This window comes from Mobula birostris, chromosome 8 (assembly GCF_030028105.1).
Source record: "Mobula birostris isolate sMobBir1 chromosome 8, sMobBir1.hap1, whole genome shotgun sequence".
NCBI classification, from domain to species: domain Eukaryota; kingdom Metazoa; phylum Chordata; class Chondrichthyes; order Myliobatiformes; family Myliobatidae; genus Mobula; species Mobula birostris.
The window spans coordinates 132,043,498-132,061,657 of record NC_092377.1 but is presented as its reverse complement, the minus strand read 5'-3'; the positions used below and the strand labels follow the sequence as shown (position 1 = coordinate 132,061,657).

The 18,160-nt window shown below is 44.4% G+C and overlaps 1 protein-coding gene across 3 annotated transcripts in view; it reads left to right on the top strand.

Moving 5' to 3' along the window:
• LOC140201720 (hormone-sensitive lipase-like) overlaps positions 1-18,160 on the top strand; it is a 73,206-nt gene that overhangs the window by 2,266 nt on the left and 52,780 nt on the right. For all 3 annotated transcript variants that reach the window (XM_072266280.1, XM_072266279.1, XM_072266278.1), the window contains exon 2: positions 16,104-16,639. In XM_072266280.1, coding sequence (XP_072122381.1) covers positions 16,104-16,639 — 536 coding nt within the window. The remainder of the gene's footprint in view (positions 1-16,103; positions 16,640-18,160) is intronic.

Below are 18,160 nucleotides of genomic sequence, written 5' to 3'. Positions count from 1 at the left end.
TGGATTAGAATTATACAGTCTCTTCAGCTGAACTCATCCATACTGACCTGAGTTCATCCCATTTAACTGTGCTTGGCTCATATCTCTCTTAAAATGTTCTATCCGTACTTTTTAAAATCATGTCCATAAAAGCAAAGGAGAGGGATACAATATAGTAAAAATTAGTGGGAAGCTTATAAAAACCAACAGAAGGCAACCAAAAAAAGGCAATAAGGAAGGCAAAGATGAAATATGAAGGTAAGCTACAAAAAAGGATAGAAACATAGAAAGCCTACAGCACAACACAGGCCCTTCGGCCCACAATGCTGTGCCAAACATGTACGTACTTTAGAAATTACCTAGGGTTACCCATAGCCCTCTATTTTTCTAACCTCCATGTCTCTTAAAAGACCCTATTGTATCCACCTCCACTACAGTCGCCAGCAGCCCATTCCACACTCTCACCACTCTGCGTAAAAAAACTTACCCCTGTAGGTACTTCCAGGCACCCTAAAACTGTGTCCTCTCATGATAGCCATTTCAGCCCTGGGAAAAGGTCTCTGACTATCACATGGTCAATGCCTGTCATCATCTTGTATACCTCTATCAGGTCACCGCTCATCCTCTGTCGCTCCAAGGAGAAAAGACCAAGTTCACTCAACTTATTCGCATAAGGTATGCTCCCCAATCCAGGCAACATCCTTGTAAATCTCCCCTGCACCCTTTCTATAGTTTCCACATCCTTCCTGTACTGAGGTGATCAGAACTGAGCACAGGATAGTATAAGTTTTTTTTTCAGATCTACTGCTAAAAAGAGTAGAAGAGAGGGAGAGTGAATCTCAGTCCACTGAAAAATGACACTGAAAAGGTGGTAATGGTGAACAAACTCAATAAGTTCTTTGTGTCAGCCTTCATTGTGGAAGACACCAGCTGTATGCTAGAAAGTCAGGACGCATAAGTCAGTGTAGTTGATATTACTATGGAGAAGATGCTTGAGAAGCTGAAAGGTAGAAAAGTCACCTGGACCAGATGGACTACACCCCAAAGTTCTGAAAAAGATAGATAAAGAGATTGTGGAATCATTAGTAGTGATATTTCAAGAATCACTAGATTCTGGAATGGTTCCTGAGGCTTGGAAAATTGCAAATGAACAGAAGGGGTCAAAAGACAAGAAATTATAGGTTTGTTAGCCTGACTTCAGTGGTTAGTTAGACATTAGAATGAGTTCTTAAGGATGAAGTTTTGGGGTATGTAGAAGCAGATGATAAAATAGGTAGATGTCAGCATGGTTTCCTAAAGGGGAAATCTTGCCTGACAAATCAGTTGGAATTATTTGAGGAAATAACTGGCAGGTTAGACAAAGGAGAGTCAATAGGTTGGTTGATTGGATTTTCAGAAGGCCTTTGACAAGGTGTGTTGCAAATGAAGCTGTTAACCAAGATAAGAAAGAGCCCATGGTATTATAGGAAAGATGCTAGCATCTATAGAAGATTGGCTGACTGGCAGAAGACAATGAGTAGGAATAAAAGGGGTTTTTTTCTGGTTGGCTGCAGGTGACTAAGTGGTGTTCCGCAGGGGTCAGCATTGGGATCAGAATCGGTTTTAATATTACTGGGACATGTCATGAAATTTGCTGACTTCTTTTCACATTATATGTCAATGTGAATGGAATTGATGGCTTTGTGGACAATACAAAGATAGGTAGAGGGGCAGGTAGTGTTGAGAAAGCAGGGAGTCTGCAGAAGGACTTAGATAAATTAGGAGAATTGCAAGAAGTGGCAAATGGAATACAGCATAGCAAAGTGTCTGTCGTGTACCTTGGTAAATAAAGCCAAAGACTATTTTTGAAATGAGGCTAACAATGAAAGATAAGAGAGAGGCATTAAAAAGATTCAATTCTCTACTTTAGAAGACCTCGACTTGGCAGATGACATTCCTATCACATGCATACCAGTTCATGTAAGAAAAAACAGGGTCTGTGTACCTTTGGTGGACAGGTTGGACTCAAAGTCAGCCAGAAGAAGACTGAGACTATAGCCCTCAATATAGTCTCCTCCTCCCATCGAGACATATGGCTTCGACTTACCCAACACCAGCAGATTCACCTACCTGGGCAACATCACCCAGCAGGATGGTGGGACCAAGGAAGACATCCAGTGCACACTCAGCAAAGCTAGAAACATCTTTAGGTCAATGAGCGACATAGGGGGATCAACCAATTACAGCATCCAAAGGTGAAGCTGCACCAGAGCTGCGTTCTGTCCACACTCTTGTACAGGTCAGAATGCTGGCGCATGACAGAGAATGACCTTTCCGAGGTGTTGTCATTCCACAGCATGAGCCTCTGGAAGATCAGCAACCACCCTCTACTGGTGGACCACGTGTGAGCTGATGGTACTAGCTCTGGTTGGCATGCTTCCTTTGGCCCTGTTGCTGTGCTGTAGAACTCCATGACTATATGAGGAGGTTCAAGATAGAGTGCTTGACAAGATGAGTGGGGAACTAGAGTATTTTTATAGTTAGAACAAGGTAGCTTGTGAGGTCCAGAGTACATCTTTAAAATACCAAATGTTATTTCAAGAGTCTGCTAACAACAGAACAGAAAACGTCCTTGAGCCTAGTCATACATGTGCTCAAGCTTCTGTATCTTCTGCCCGGTGGGAGGAGGTTGAAGAGAGAATGTCCAGAGTGGGAGGGAATGTTGAGTATGTTGGCTGCTTTACAGAAGCAGTGAGAAGTGTAGACAAAGTTCATGGAGGAAAGGCTGGTTTCCATGATGTGCTGAACTGTGTCCACAACTCACTGCAGTTTCTTGCGGTCTTGGCTAAAGTAGTTACCATACCAAGCTGTAATGTGCCAGTTAGAATGCTTCCTCTGGTGCATTTGTAAAAATGGAATCAGATGAATAGTTGGTGATACATCAAGGAACCTGAACTGTCAGTCATCTCCACCTCAGCACCATGATACTGATGGGGGCATGTACTTCACCAGACTGAGAGCCACAGAATAGCCAAAGCAAGCGGTGACCCCATAACTTTGCTGCACCACCTTTAACGTGGTCATCACCAGTAACGTCTTCTCACCCTCTCCTCCCTCATTACTCCAACAAACCTTGTGCTCCACAGTGGTTTATGACTCCATTTCACCAGCATCCTTCCCTAGACAAGTTTGTTTTATGCAGAGAGTGGTAGGTGCCCGGAATGTGCTGCCAGGAGTGGTTGTAGAGGCTGATATGATAGAGGCAGTTAAGAGGGTCTTAGTTAGACACATGAGGGTGTAGAGAATGGAGAAGATTAGATATTGCACATGCAGAAGGGATTAGTTTGGTCATTCATGCAGTTAGCAAGAACATGGCTTCAACTGTTGTAAGGCTGGTGTTTAATTACTAGTTTAATGGCCCATTCTTGTGCTGTACTGTCAGATGTTTTATGATTAGAGGTATCTGCCACAGAGGTGGAATTGAGGCATTGGTCAACCACAATGATGTCAAATAGTGTGGGGCAGGCTTGAAGGGTTGGTTACCCTGCTCAAGTTCCTGTTCCCCTGTGGTCTTGGTTCAGGGTAAGCTAAGCCTTGACAGGAATGGAATCAGGAAATGTTCTAGCAGTTATAGCTGTGGACAACAACTGGGACTTTTAGTAAATCAAACTTTACAATTAAAGGAGTTGGTGGGGTGATTAATAAATTAGAAAGGATAGGTGTAGAGAGCACACTTGTAACAAAATACTTTGCTACAGGAAGTGTTTCTGGTGCACTTTGTAGGAGAGGGAGCTACAGGGCTGTGGGGAGAGAGCAGGGCAGTGGGATTAGTTTGGGAACTGATACAGGGCTGTGGGGAGAGAGTAGGCAGTGGGATTAGTTTGGGAACTGATACAGGGCTGTGGGGAGAGAGCAGGGCAGTGGGATTAGTTTGGGGACTGATACAGGGCTGTGGGGAGACAGCAGGGCAGTGGGATTAGTTTGGGGACTGATACTGGGCTGTGGGGAGAGAGCAGGGCAGTGGGATTAGTTTGGGGACTGATACAGGGCTGTGGGGAGAGAGTAGGCAGTGGGATTAGTTTGGGGACTGATACAGGGCTGTGGGGAGAGAGTAGGCAGTGGGATTAGTTTTGGGGATTGATACAGGACGGTGGGAAGAGAACATGTCTAAAACTCAAATAGAAAATGCTGGGAACTCTCAGCAGTGTCATAGTTTGTGGTGAGACAAACAGAGCCAACAGCTCCCAGAACAGAACCTAATATCAAATGTAGACTAATTCCACAGCCTTGGACAGGTCCATGGAGGGGCGAGCCTTGAAGAGATGTAGGTTGAGCGCAGGAAATTGGCAATCGCTTGGCGGGCACCGTGGTCAGCATGATTGTTGGACCAAGGGGCTGTAATGCTCTATGACCATATGACTAAATAGCCAATCGCATTTTAAGATTGTCTTCATTATAAAGGAGTGCATTGCACAATTGTTCACCATCTCTGGTTTTCTAAAGCATTTAATTGCTTCATCTGCCGTCCCTCAGAATTGGGAGTGATCTGTAATCACTCAGATTCAGCATCTGTCCAGGCATGTCCTTCCTACAGTGCGGTGATCAGAGTACACAGTACTTTAGCTGTGGCATGATCAATGTCTCATGAAGTCCAATACAGGGTTTTATCCTGAAACAAGGATGGTTCATCTCCCTCCCGCACCTCTCCAACAGATTGTTGCTCTAGGTTCTAGCATCTGCAGTCTTGTGTGTAATGACTTTCCTGCTGTTGTACGAGCAATCTAACCCTTCACTCCTACACAGCATAACCCTCCATTTGTCATTCAGCTGTGTGTCTATTGATGTGTCTGCCTCTACCACCACCTCTGTCTCTCCCCTAAACCTTCCTCCAGTCACCTTAAATGGATATCCTCTCATTTCTGCCTCTTTATCAAGTCACCTCTCATCCTCCATTGCTCCAGAGAGAAAAGTCCTATTTCACTCAACGTTTTCCTAATAAGACGTGCTCTCCAATGCAGACAGCATCCTTGTAAATCTGCCCTGTGCCCTCTCCAAAGCATCCACATCATTCTCCTGCATGTGACTGTGTGTGTGTGTGCCTGAAATTGAGTTGCCCTTGGCCCTGTGCTATCAGGTTAAAGAGGTATGTGTAACATTGGAGTTTGTTCACACCAGATAAAGTGGTGAGAAAGGGCAATGTCTGAACAACATCAGACGAGTTGGACCAAAGTCAGCATCGATCGGGTTCTGCTCTGTCACAGGGATCTGACACAAAGCTATTCCAAATGTATTAACCTAAAAAAGTTTAATCTCTTCCAGGGATGCCTACCCTAAAGAAGTTTAAATCTTCCCTTCGATGGGACGTCAGTGAAACCCTCTCACTGAACCCCCTTTGTGATCTCTGCAGCTCTTCGACCACATGCTCACCTATCACCTTGTGCTTCTCCCTCCTCTCCCCCCACCCACCTTTTACCTCTACCCCTCATCTTTTTTCTCCCCAGTCCTCCTGAAGGGTCTCGGCCCGAAATGTCGACTATACTCTTTTCCATAAATGCTGCCTGGCCTACTGAGTTCCTCTAGCATTTTGCGTGTGTTGCTTGAATTTCCAGTATCTGCAGATTTTCTATTGTTTCTCTGGGTGTACATCCTTGGGGTTTTACATCAAGTGACCACACAACTGTAACACAAAACAGCATAAAGTTAATCTCTTCCTCCTTTGCACCTTTGGACTCTGGAAGCAGTTAAAATTTTCACTGTGCAGTTAATTCAGTAGTTGTTGTTGAGGAAGGAGTGTTCATAAAGTTGAAGTGCTATGTATGATAAAGGAGAACTCAGACACTTTGCTGATGCTTTCTGCACCCTCTGTCTCTCCCACCTGCTTGTCTCTCTACCCCCCCCCCACTGTCACTCTCTGCACTCCTTCCCTTTATGCTTGCTTGCCCTGCGCTCTCTTCACACATCCCCTCTCTCCCTATCCCACTACCCCCCTCCCTCTCTCCATTTTATTTATCCACTCTGCCTGTATTTCCACTTTTCTGGACCTCTCTCCCTCTTTGATCCTCAGTGACCAGTGTTTTCTCCAAAGCTGCTTCTTGGCCCCCTTCCTGCCAGCTCATCCCCCCGCTGACTCCCTCACTCCCTTCAGGTCCATCTTGCTCCCTTCCTCCCACTCTCCCCAGCACCCTGTTTCCTTGACTTCCTCCCACGAGTCGCTGTGCTTATTATCCGTCTGACTTTCCTTCCTCCCCATTGGATGCTCAATATGAGTCCACGGTTTAGGCTGAGGTTGTTTCTTTGATGGTGAATCCTCAGTCAAAACCTATAATGTGTTCCAGCTGAGGCAGTACTCAGTTGTGAGGTCCCCATCCAGTGCTGAGCTGGAGACTGGTTTCGTACCATTCAGATCTGTGTGTGTGTGTGTGTGTGTGTGTGTGTGTGTGTTGGGGGAGAGGGTGATATGTGTTATAGGACCATGCCATCATTTAACATAGAAAGAGGCCTTTCAACCCAATCACGTTTGAGCTTATTCTCCATCTACACTAATCCTGTCTGCCCACGTTAAGATGGTATCTGTCTCTTTCTTGCCATATTAAGTTTCTGTTTGGATGTGTGGCACTGACTCAAACGATATTATTTTTCCACACATGCACACACTGTTGGGTGGGGAGAGAGGTCTGATCTATCAAACAAACCACATGAATTATGTTGTTTAATTAGTTAGTCATTGACTCACTTTGAAATATTAACATGTTGACATAACACTGTTAATCTGGCAATGCTACCAGCTCAACGCATCACAGACTAATGCATCTCTGGGCCTCTCTCTACTCGATGGAGTTCAGAAAGATGTGGAGGGTGGGAGGGATCTGTATTGAAACTTCCCAGATGCAGAAAGGCCTGGATAAAGCCAATGTGGAGAGGATATTTCCATCGGTAAGATCTGAGGGCACAGCCTCAGAATAAAGGGTGTTCCTCTAGAACTGTGACAAGTTGAAATTTCTTCACTGGAGTGGTGTGAATCTGTGGAATTCATTGCCACAGAGAGTGGTGTAAGTTGAGTGACTGGGTGTAGTTAAGGCAATGATTGATAGGTTCTTGCATGGTAGGCGGGTTAAAGATTACAGGGAAAAGTCATGAGAATGGAGATAAGTTATTAGTCATGATTGAATGGCAGAGTAGACTCAACAAGTTGAGTGGCCCAATTCTCGTATATGTTATGATCTTATCGTCACACATGCTGGGACAGATCTAATGGAACTTTGCAAGAATGGGGATGGGGGAGGAGCTTCCACCTATCAGGGTCCTTTAGCTTAAGGTGTTCTACCACCATAGCTGAATGGTAGCACAGAATGGACAGCAGAGTGTCAAAGAAGCCAGCAGTCCCAACATCAGTGGCATAGAGTATTACAGCATGGAAACAAGCCCTTTGGCCCATCTGGTCCATGCCATTCATGCTTTCTACCTGAACTAGTCCCGTTTGCCTGCACTTACCCATCTTTCTCTGAGCTCTCCTTATCTACGTACCTGCCCAAGTATCTTGGTAATTGTAACTACTTCTAGCACTTCCTCTGTACCCACCATTGTCCATGTGAAAAAGTTGCTTTTCCCACTCTCGCCTTAACCCTGTGCCCTCTAGTTTTAGATTTCCCTGCTGTGGGGAAAAGAAATTGTGACCATCCATATTATCTACTCCCCTCATAAATTTATAAACCCCCATAAGGCCACCCGTCATTCTCCTTTGCTCCAGGGAAAACAGCCTATCCAGTCTCTCCTTAAAACACGTCTTCCAGTTCCAGCAACATCCTTGTGAATCTTTCCTGCACCATCTCCAGCTTTATGACATCCTTCCTACGGCTGGTGACTAGAAATACACACAATGCTCCAGGTATTGTCTCAGCAACATCCTGTATGGTTGTAACATGACATCCCAATTCCTGTCTCGCTGCCCTGAGGCAGGCATGCCAAATGCTTTCTTTACCACTCTGTCTCTAAGCTTTTTTTCCATCCTTTCTAGTATAATGACACCTTATAACTAGATAACCAGAAGTTTGTCCATCTACTTTGAACTGATGTCCAGTGTTGGGACTTCATCTTATTAGCTGTAAAGGACCTTCTGCTTTTACCACTTCTGCTCACGACACCACCACTACCTCCTCTGTTGCACAGTAGCTGCCCTTTGGATTCCGCAGGCATGTTTGCTTGTGTACTCTGTGCTTGCTGCTGAAAGCCTTGCCCGTTCTCTTGTGTTACCTCTACACCCACCTTTCCACACCCCAAGACTGCAAACCAGCTCATTCTCTTTTCATCAACCTGACCTCATCCAAAGACCTTGGCAGTCAACCTGATTCTGACCTTGGCTCTCATCTCTGGAATTCCCTTCCTCACCCCACTTCCTCTTTGTTGTCCTGTTAGAAACCCCGTGCAACCCACTTTTTTAAGAAATCTTTAAAACCATAAGTGTAGTTGTATAGTTTGATGATTAAGCTTCAGGTTTATTACCACTGACTTAGGTGACCCAAAATTTGTTCATTTGCGGCAGGAGTGCTGTGCAGACATAAAATTGATATAAATTACAAAAATATATAAATAGTGCAAAAAAAATGTACTGTTCCTGGACTGTTCAGAAATCTGATGACAGAGGGGAAGAAGCTGTTCCTTAAATGCTGAGTGTGGATCTTCAGGGTCCTGTACCTTCCCCCCGAAGAGGGCACGTCCCAGATGAATGACGCCATCTTCTTGAGGCACCACCTCTTGAAGGTATCCTCAATGATGAGGAGGGTTGTGCCCATAATGGAGTGGCTGAGTCTACAACACTCTGCAACCTCTTGTGATCCTGTGCATTGGAGCCTTCATACCAGGTAGTGATGCAACTAGTCAGAATGGTCTCCATCATACTTCCATAGAAATGTGCTTGAGTATTTATACTTATACGTTATACTTTATATTTTATTGCCACCTAACAATTGATACTAGAACATACAATCATCACAGCGATATTTGATTCTGCACTTCCCACTCCCTGGAGTACAAATCGATAGTAAATATTAAAAATTTAAATTATAAATCATAAATAGAAAATGGAAAGTAAGGTAGTGCAGGTCCAGATATTTGGAGGGTACGGCCCAGATCCGGGTCAGGGTCCGTTCAGCAGTCTTATCACAGTTGGAAAGAAGCTGTTCCCAAATCTGGCCGTACGAGTCTTCAGGCTCCTGAGCCTTCTCCCATCTCCTCAAGCTTCTATCAAAGTAGAACTACTGATATTCCTTCTATATGATTGCATCATTGTGTTGCGCCCAGTACAGTTCTTTGTGAAGTATTAGTGTGTCTGCTTGCGGAAGGGCATATATGTGTTGAAGATAATTTAGGGAAACTTCTGAAAACTTGCTATGAATTAGTAGGTTGTCTTGTGGGGATAGGTTGGTTGGGGGGTGGAATCATGATTGAATTTGTGGAGTCTTGGCAGGGTGAGTGTGTAGAGGATGCTTCCCCCAGGGGCACATCTACAATCAGGGATCACTGTTTCAAAATAAAGGATTGCCCATATACTCAGCCTCCAATGCTGTATCAGTGGTTTATCTTGTAACAAAGGCCATCATACAGAGTCTGATTTGGGATAGCCAGCACACCTTTGTGCATGGGGAGTCATGTCTGATAAATCTCTTGAAGGAGGTAACTAGGAAGGCGGATGAGAATAGAGCAGTGGGCATCCGTTTGATTAATTCCCTCATGGCAGGCTAGCCTGGAAGATTAGATTGCACAGGATCCAGGTGGAGAAAGTGGACTAGACTCATAATAGGCTCAGTGGTAGAAAGCAAAGATCAACAATTGCTTCTTCGGCTGGAGGCCTGTGACCAGTGGTATCCCACAGAGGTCTGTGCTAAGTCCTTTGTTTCCAAATTTCAAAATCAAATTCAAATTAAATTTGTTTAATTATTATTCAACCATACACGAATACAGCCGAATGAAACAGTGTTCCTTTGGGGCCAAGGTGCAAAGTGTACACAGCATGTTCAAAATAGCAAGCAAAAAAAAAACATAGTCATGCAAAAAAAGAACACATATATATAACCAAGACGCTGAGCTACATGTCCCTCAAATTGGTTGTACAGTTCCCGGCAGTGCCCAGCCACTGCAATCTAGCCTGTAATTCTAACGATCAAACACTGGAGGGCAGCACCAATGGGAAAGGCCAACCCCCCCCCCCCCACCCACCCAACAGAGCATCGACGCTACGCTGCACCACCTCTGGTGTCTCCTCCCCTGGACTGCAGCAGCAGGCAAGCCTGCAGCTTGAGGCCAGTCCTCATTTCAACTGAGGCTATGCAGCTCTCCTGCTGTCTGTGGTATCAACAAGGGAAACCGGCCTGCAGCACCTTGCATTATCAATGTCCAACAGAATCTTGCGATCACAAGGGAAAAGTCCAAGACAATCACCCACGGTTATACTGTATGCCACCTTCATGTACCAGCTTCAATGTTTTTGAGTAGTGGGCAGCAACATGGTCTGCAGCTAAACTTGCTCCTCTGGCACCCAGTAATTTATATAAACAATTTGGATGTGAATGCACAGGGCATGGTTAGTAAGTTTGCAAATTATACTAAAATAGGTGGTGATGTGAAAAATGTACGTTATGAAAATTACAAAAGGATCTTGATTAGTTAGACATATGTGCTGAGGTTGGCTCATGGCTTTCAATCCATGAAAATAGAACAGAGAACTTTGAACATTACATCACAATGTTGTGCTGACCCTTCAACCTATTCACAATCAATCAAACCCTTCCCTCAATTTTTCTTTCATCCATTTGCCTAGCCAAGTCTTTTAAATGCTCCTAATGTATTTGCCTCTATCACCACCCTTGGCAGCAAAGTTAAGATAAACGCAGATAGGTGCCCAGTAGTCAGCATAGTGGGCCCAATGGCCCGTTTCCACATTGATTAATAATGGCTCTGTGGAAGGAGAGAACATTAATTAATGTTCATCACAGCTCCTCGAAGATAGTATGCTGATGACTCCTTGATTCTTAATTCACCATGAAGCCTTGGCACGATCATGGTCAATGTCTTCCCTGTACTTGATTAGATAATCCCTTACACCATTAATGCAAGTGAACTGCTTCATTCTTAGTGCTTTCTCAGGGAGCTCAGGATTTCCATGACCCTCTGTCGCCCAGTATGACGACATTACCCTGAACATTGCAGCTTTATATTTAAGGACTATTACAGTGTGATTGGATTCACTTCCCAGTCCCTGACAAAATAACTGTGTGCATTCACCCTAAGTACACTTCTCATGATTTTGTATATCTCTGTATGGTGTACAGGTTTCCCTCGCCGTCCGTAGGTAGAGCGTTCCTATGAAACGGTTCGTAAGCCGAAATGTCATAAAACGAAGAAGCAATTACCATTTATTTATATGGGGAAATTTTGTGAGCGTTCGCAGACCCAAAAATAACCTACCAAATTATGCCAAATAACACATAAAACCTAAAATAGCAGTAACATATAGTAAAAGCAGGAATGATATGATAAATACACAGCCTATATAAAGTAGAAATACTTTTCCACAATCATTACTGAACTGTTCTCCATAGCGAAAATCTCACGCAAGCACTCTCAGCGGAAAATCTCACGCAAGCACTGTTGGCAAGAACACTCTCTCCAGTAACCTTTAAGCTATGAAGCTGCCAAATCATACACCAAATAACACGTAAAAATACACAGCCAATATAAAGTAGAAATAATGTATGTACAGTGTAGTATCTCGGGAATCGGGAAGATAGCTTGCCTTGCACACTGATGATGGTGTGTTAGACTGAGTCGTCGCAGGTTGGGATGGTGCAGTGGCCCCTGCCCTCCAGGCTGCCGACCAATACATTGCCAATGAAGCACGCAGGCATGCAGCTGTAGCCGGGAGGCACACAGCACATCTTTAAGATAAAAGCCGAAATAAACAGGCTAATTAATTAGGTGCCGCCGGACACGTAATTGTCGGCCCAGATCAGTGCCGATTTCCGATTGCGTCGTCTCTGATCTGGGCCGACAATTACGTGCTGGCGGCACCTAATTAATTAGCATGTTTATTTCGGCTTTTTTCTTAAAGATGTGCTGTGTGCCTCCCGGCTACCGTTGCATTCTCCGCGAATCGGTATCTGTCCGTGGCCTGGAGGTTAGGTTGGTGGGACACTGGGGTGTCATCTCGTCATCATCTGTTTCCATTAGAGCAGGCAGCTCATCTTCTACTATCTCTGCCCACCTCGATGTCGAAGGTCGAGGTTCGTCATCTGCTGTGGCTGATGTGGAAGGCTTGCTTGACTGCTGAGCCTCACACATTTTTCTATCATACAGTTCTTTGTAAGGACTCAAACAATCCTGCAAATATCTCCTAAACCGACGTACCCTTTCAAAATTAAAGTCGTACCCTTTCATTCGGTTTCGATTGTTATCCTTTTTTCTTCCAATTGCATCAGCTCTTCATCTGTCAGTTCTTGGTCATGGGATGCCAAAACTTCTTCAACATCATGTTCGTCAGCTTCCACAAGCCAAATTCATGTTGTCCTTACTTCGTTCACCACGATCAAAACGCTTAATTATGTCTAGTTTTACGCTAAGTGTAACACCCTTACGAGCTCTTTCAGGCTTTTCCGATACCTTAGAACTCAACTTGCACACGGCTGCTCACAGGCTTGTGTTTAAGCAATGCTGGCGAGAATCCGGGGGAGAGCGGCTGCTCGGGGCGTGTGCTGCCTTTTATCACGCGCTGATTTTTTTTCATAACAGTGAAAACACCTTCTGAAAGCGAAAACAGGGTACTAATGTAGGTCTTTCGTAACAGTGAGGTTTCGTAAAGCGAACGTTGGAAAAGCGTTGGAAGTGGACACCTGTATCTCCACTTCCAACACTCCAAGGAATAAAGACATTGTCCATGCTTCATCTGGCTGCCATTAACTAAATAAGACAAAGAAGTAACTTATTGTAAACAACTTTATGTGAATGTTAGGGAAATTAATTTGCTAAGGAAATTCGATTAAAGTTGATCGTAAGTAAATTAGAGACGCACTTTGAAGTAAAGAGAGCTTTATTCATGATATCATGGGGAGTGGAATCTCTAACAGTGGCTTTCGAACTCCAAATAATACGGAGAGCATAGCTCCTTTTATGCATGTACAAATCAATAACAAAAGCAAAGGCTGTTTGATTAACGTTGTGAATTAGAAAAGATAAGCTAGGTTCACCTGCAGTTCTCTTGTGATAAACTATACCCATAGCAACAGCCAAAAATTAAAAATTCAGTGCTGTGTACAACTTTGTATTAACAACCAGTTTGCTCATATCCTTGAGTCTAATTCTTACAAGATAAACAACTGCAAGTATTTATTCTAAAAGTCATCTCTACTGAAAGCCAAGGCCATATCTACAACAAACTAATCTGCAAACCAAAAAGCCAATATTAACCCTTTCTCTGTTATAGTCATAGTCATACTTTATTGATCCCAGGGGAAATTGGTTTTCGTTACAGTTGCACCATAAATAATAAATAGTAATAGAACCATGAATAGTTAAATAGTAATATGTAGATTATGCTAGTAAATTATGAAATAAGTCCAGGACCAGCCTATTGGCTCAGGGTGTCTGACCCTCCAAGGGAGGAGTTGTGAAGTTTGATGGCCACAGGCAGGAATGACTTCCTATGATGCTCTGTGCTGCACCTCGGAGGAATGAGTCTCTGGCTGAATGTACTCCTGTGCCCACCCAGTACATTATGTAGTGGATGGGAGACATTGACCAAGATGGCATGCAACTTAGACAGCATTCTCTTTTCAGACACCACCGTGAGAGAGTCCAGTTCCATCCCCACAACATCACTGGCCTTAGGAATGAGTTTGTTGATTCTGTTGGTGTCTGCTACCCTCAGCCTGCTGCCCCAGCACACAACAGCAAACATGATCGCACTGGCCACCACAGACTCGTAGAACATCCTCAGCATCGTCCGGCAGATGTTAAAGGACCTCAGTCTCCTCAGGAAATAGAGACAGCTCTGACCCTTCTTGTAGACAGCCTTAGTGTTCTTAGACCAGTCCAGTTTATTGTCAATTCGTATCCCCAGGTATTTGTAATCCTCCACCATGTCCACACTGACCCCCTGGATGGAAACAGGGGTCACCGGTACCTTAGCTCTCCTCAGGTCTACCACCAGCTCCTTAGTCTTTTTCACATTAAGCTGCAGATAATTCTGCTCATACTATGTGACAAAGTTTTCTACCGTAGCCCTGTACTCAACCTCCATAGTGAAGAATAGTTCTGTTTCAAAAATGTTTAATTGATTGTAAAGCTGAACTTAAAAAAAGCAGCTGCCTTGATCGGGCTATTTGAATATGTCCGATGTGTCATTCAATTGCAATTAACTAAATAAAACAGAGAAATAACTGGTTGTAAAATAGTTTACTTTATATGAGGAATCTTTCTGCATTACTTGGAAACCAAGAATGGTTAAGAGGTGAAGGATTAAAGGGACAAGGTGGGAGAATGGACTTCACCCACGTTTGAATGGTTGAGCAGACTCAATGGGCAGAATGGTAGAATTCTGTTCTTGTATCTTATGAAGTGTTTATTCTGATTTTTTTTTTACTATAAGTAAACTACTTTGCAAAATATTTGACTCTTCCATCCTGGGAAAACGGCAATTCAAATGCTGGTCCAAATTTTGTGAGAGTAGCAGAGAAGGTGATGGAGATATCTGGGAACCAGGAATGGTGTTTGTTTTGAGTTTCTCAGATAGGGAAACAAGAACATTGTTGCGTTCCATATCTATTCCTGATAACAACCTGGTTATATCTGTCCAGCCAAGCACCATTGTAATGGACAGTTCTTTTCCCCTTGTTATCACCACCCACATGAGAGTCTGCCAGTGTCTATAGAAGGTTGGGGAGTTTGGGTTGTCCCCAAACATTCCAACAAACTTCTACAAATGTCCTGTTGAAAGTATTCTGACTGGTCTGATGTGGCAATTTGAATGCACAGAAACGTAAGAAGCTGCAGAGAGTCGTGGATTCAGCCGATGCATCACGGTCACATCCCTCCCTACCCTTGGTAGTATCTACAGGAGGTATTTAGTATCTAGAAGGCAACATCCATCAGCAAAGATCCCCACCATCTGGGTCTTGCCCATTTTCTCTACCATCAGGTAGGAGGTACAGAAGTCTGAAATCCCACATCACCCAGTTCAGGAACAGCTACTTCCCTTCAACCATTCAGTTCTTGAATCAACCAGCTCAACCCTGATCAGTATGTCATTTTAGCAACACCTTGGCCACCCACACAAAATGCTGGAGGAACTCAGTAAGTCAAGCAACATCTGTGGAAGGGAATAAACAATCGATGTTTTGGGCTGGGACCCTTCACCAGCAACCTCATGAACAGTATCATTCCAAAATGCTAACTTCCATAGATGCTGCCTAACCTGCTGGAACCCCTTGTGTCTATGATTTGTATTACAATAGCCTGTTCATGTTCTAATTGTCTTCTTTCTTATTAAAGGTGCATATAATATACTGTATGTTCAATTTATGTTTTTCTTGTGAATGTTATGTCTTTGATTCTGTGTGCCTGTGATGATGCTGCAAGTAGGTTTTTCATTGCACCTGTACATACAGGAACTTGACTTTGACTTTGGTAAAGCACCATAGCATGAACATCATATTCACCAGTTTCAGTTAACTACTGTCTCCCTGCGACCCCCCCCCTCCCCCATCTCTTTTCTCTCCTCCTGACCAAGTTAATTCTTCCTACACCCACAGCCCAGCCTCCATCATCCTGTTTCTTTCCTCTCCTCCTTGCACTTCATTTGCCCATTACCTTCAGACCTATCCCACTGGGACCCCTCCTGTTACTGTTCCTCCACACCTCCCTATTTGGTTTCCTGCTCCACCTTCTTCTCCCATAAAATTCCACCATCTGCAGCTTTTTTTCCCACCGTCACTGGAATGCAGTGCACAGAACAGTTCAGCACAGGTACAAGCCCTTCAAACGTGACAGCACATGTTGAACTAACTAAATGCTGTACCGAACTAACAGAATCTTTTGTGTTTATAACTGTCAGTAATGAAATGCCCAACTAAACTAATCCATTGAATCTGATCCTCCAGGGTCACTCACGCACACCTCCTCCATGGACACAAAGACCATGTTCCTGCTGCTGCAGTCCGTCATTGAGGACAATGTCCACTTCTTCCAGGAGAACCCTTCGGAGACCTCTCGTCGCTTCATTTCTGCCTTCAGCCAGATCCAGGAGGACACACATGGGCTGCAGCCGCTGATGCTTGCCTTTGCGGGATCCCTCACTGCCTTTGACTTTGACGAGCGAACGCCCGCCAATGGGTACCGCAGCCTGATGAAGGTGGTTCGGGCTTGCGTCTTGCACATCGTCCACAAGGCCCGCTACATCGCTGCCAACCGCCGCAGCATTTTCTTCCGCACAAGCCACAACCTGATGGAGATCGAGGCCTACAGCTCAGCACTGAGGCAGCTGCGCGCCCTGCTCTACTTTGCCCAGAAGCTGCTTACCGAAAGCAGGCAGGGCAACCTTTTCTCTGATGAGGAAAGGGGCCTGTCTGAGGAGTTCCTCCGTGAGTCCAACTCCATGCACAAGGGCTGCTTCTACGGCCGATGCTTGGGCTTCCAGGTCGGTGTTCCTTCCCCTCAGTGTCAAGCCAATTCTGCGGAATCCTATGCCCCTCCTCATTTTTGTAAACCACCCCCACCCTTGCGCCATTGCCCCCATATGTCTCTGAAACTCCTTCCTGGCCTCGACATCCCTCACCATCTCCGTGACTCCTCCAGCCCCAACACCCTTCCCTGTCTCTGTAACCCTTTCTGCCCTCTGCGCCCCTCCCCATTTCTGACACTATCCAACCCCTACAACCTTCCGCTCTCTCTCTAACCCTCTATGCACCTCACTATTCCCTACACTCCTCCCTTGAATCCACTCTGTGACCCTCTCCAGCTCCTATACTCCTCCCTCCATAAAGCCCTCTAACCACAACACCCTTCCCCATCTCTGTAAACCCCTCTGGTCCCTACACCCCAGACATGATGGAATGCAGACTCCTTGGGCCAATTCTGCTCATATCTCTTATGGTATTATTGTCTTATGGAAACAGGGTCCCAGCGAGTTTAAATTGAGTAGGAAATAGGGCCTGGTGAGTTTAAAGGGAGTGGGTAAGGGTCTTGGTGATTTTAAAAGGAGCAGAATCAGTACCCCATTGATTTTAAAGGGGTTGTAGAAATTAGGATCCAATCAATGTAATAGGAGAAGGAAATGGGTCACAGTGAGCATGAAAGGAACATGTGAAACAGACATTGTGAGCCAGATCCCAAACCAATAGGATTTCTAAATAACTGGAGGCCTGATTATCAGAGTTTTACTGTATACAGGACAGCAGGTAATCAGGAAGGCAAATAGAATGTTGAGTTTTATCTCAAGGTGACTAGGATATAAAAGTAGGGAGATCTTACTCCTCTGTACAAGGCACGAGTGAGCTTAATAGTTATCGACTATGTAGTGTTCTTTTGATTGACTGTAAATGAACAATATCAGTGCACACACGTAGTGCAGATAATGGACTGCCTTCACTCCCTTCATACTGACGTCAAAATAAAAAATGTCAAAATAAAAAATACCAAAATCATCAAAAATCACTGTTTTTTGAATTGGCGTCTGACGGCCGATACGGACAACATAACACAAGTGCACGCAACTAATGAAAACTGTTCACTCCATTGTGTCTAACAGCTACACAGTGCACTGACTGACACTAGTTAGAAACTGTTCAGTAACAGTTGCTTGTCCTATGCTAACAGTGCACCGACTGACACTAGTTAGAAACTGTTCAGTAACAATTGCTTGTCCCAATTAAGCAGCATAGTGTCGCAAATAAACAAAGGGAATCCCACCTATTTTCTTAATTAGTTTTTGTTCTTTAAATAAGCGGCTGTTCCAATTAACCGATGGCATAAATGTTAATAAACATGAGGTGATGAATTTTAAGAGTACTGATCAGGTTGGAACATGAACTATGAATGGTAGTTTTGCTATACTGAGGCAGTGATTAGGGTTGTGCTGGCTGGTTCAAGAACCAAATGGTGGAAGGGAAGTAGCTGTTCCTGAACATAGTAGTGTGGGACTTTTCTGCCTGATGGTAGC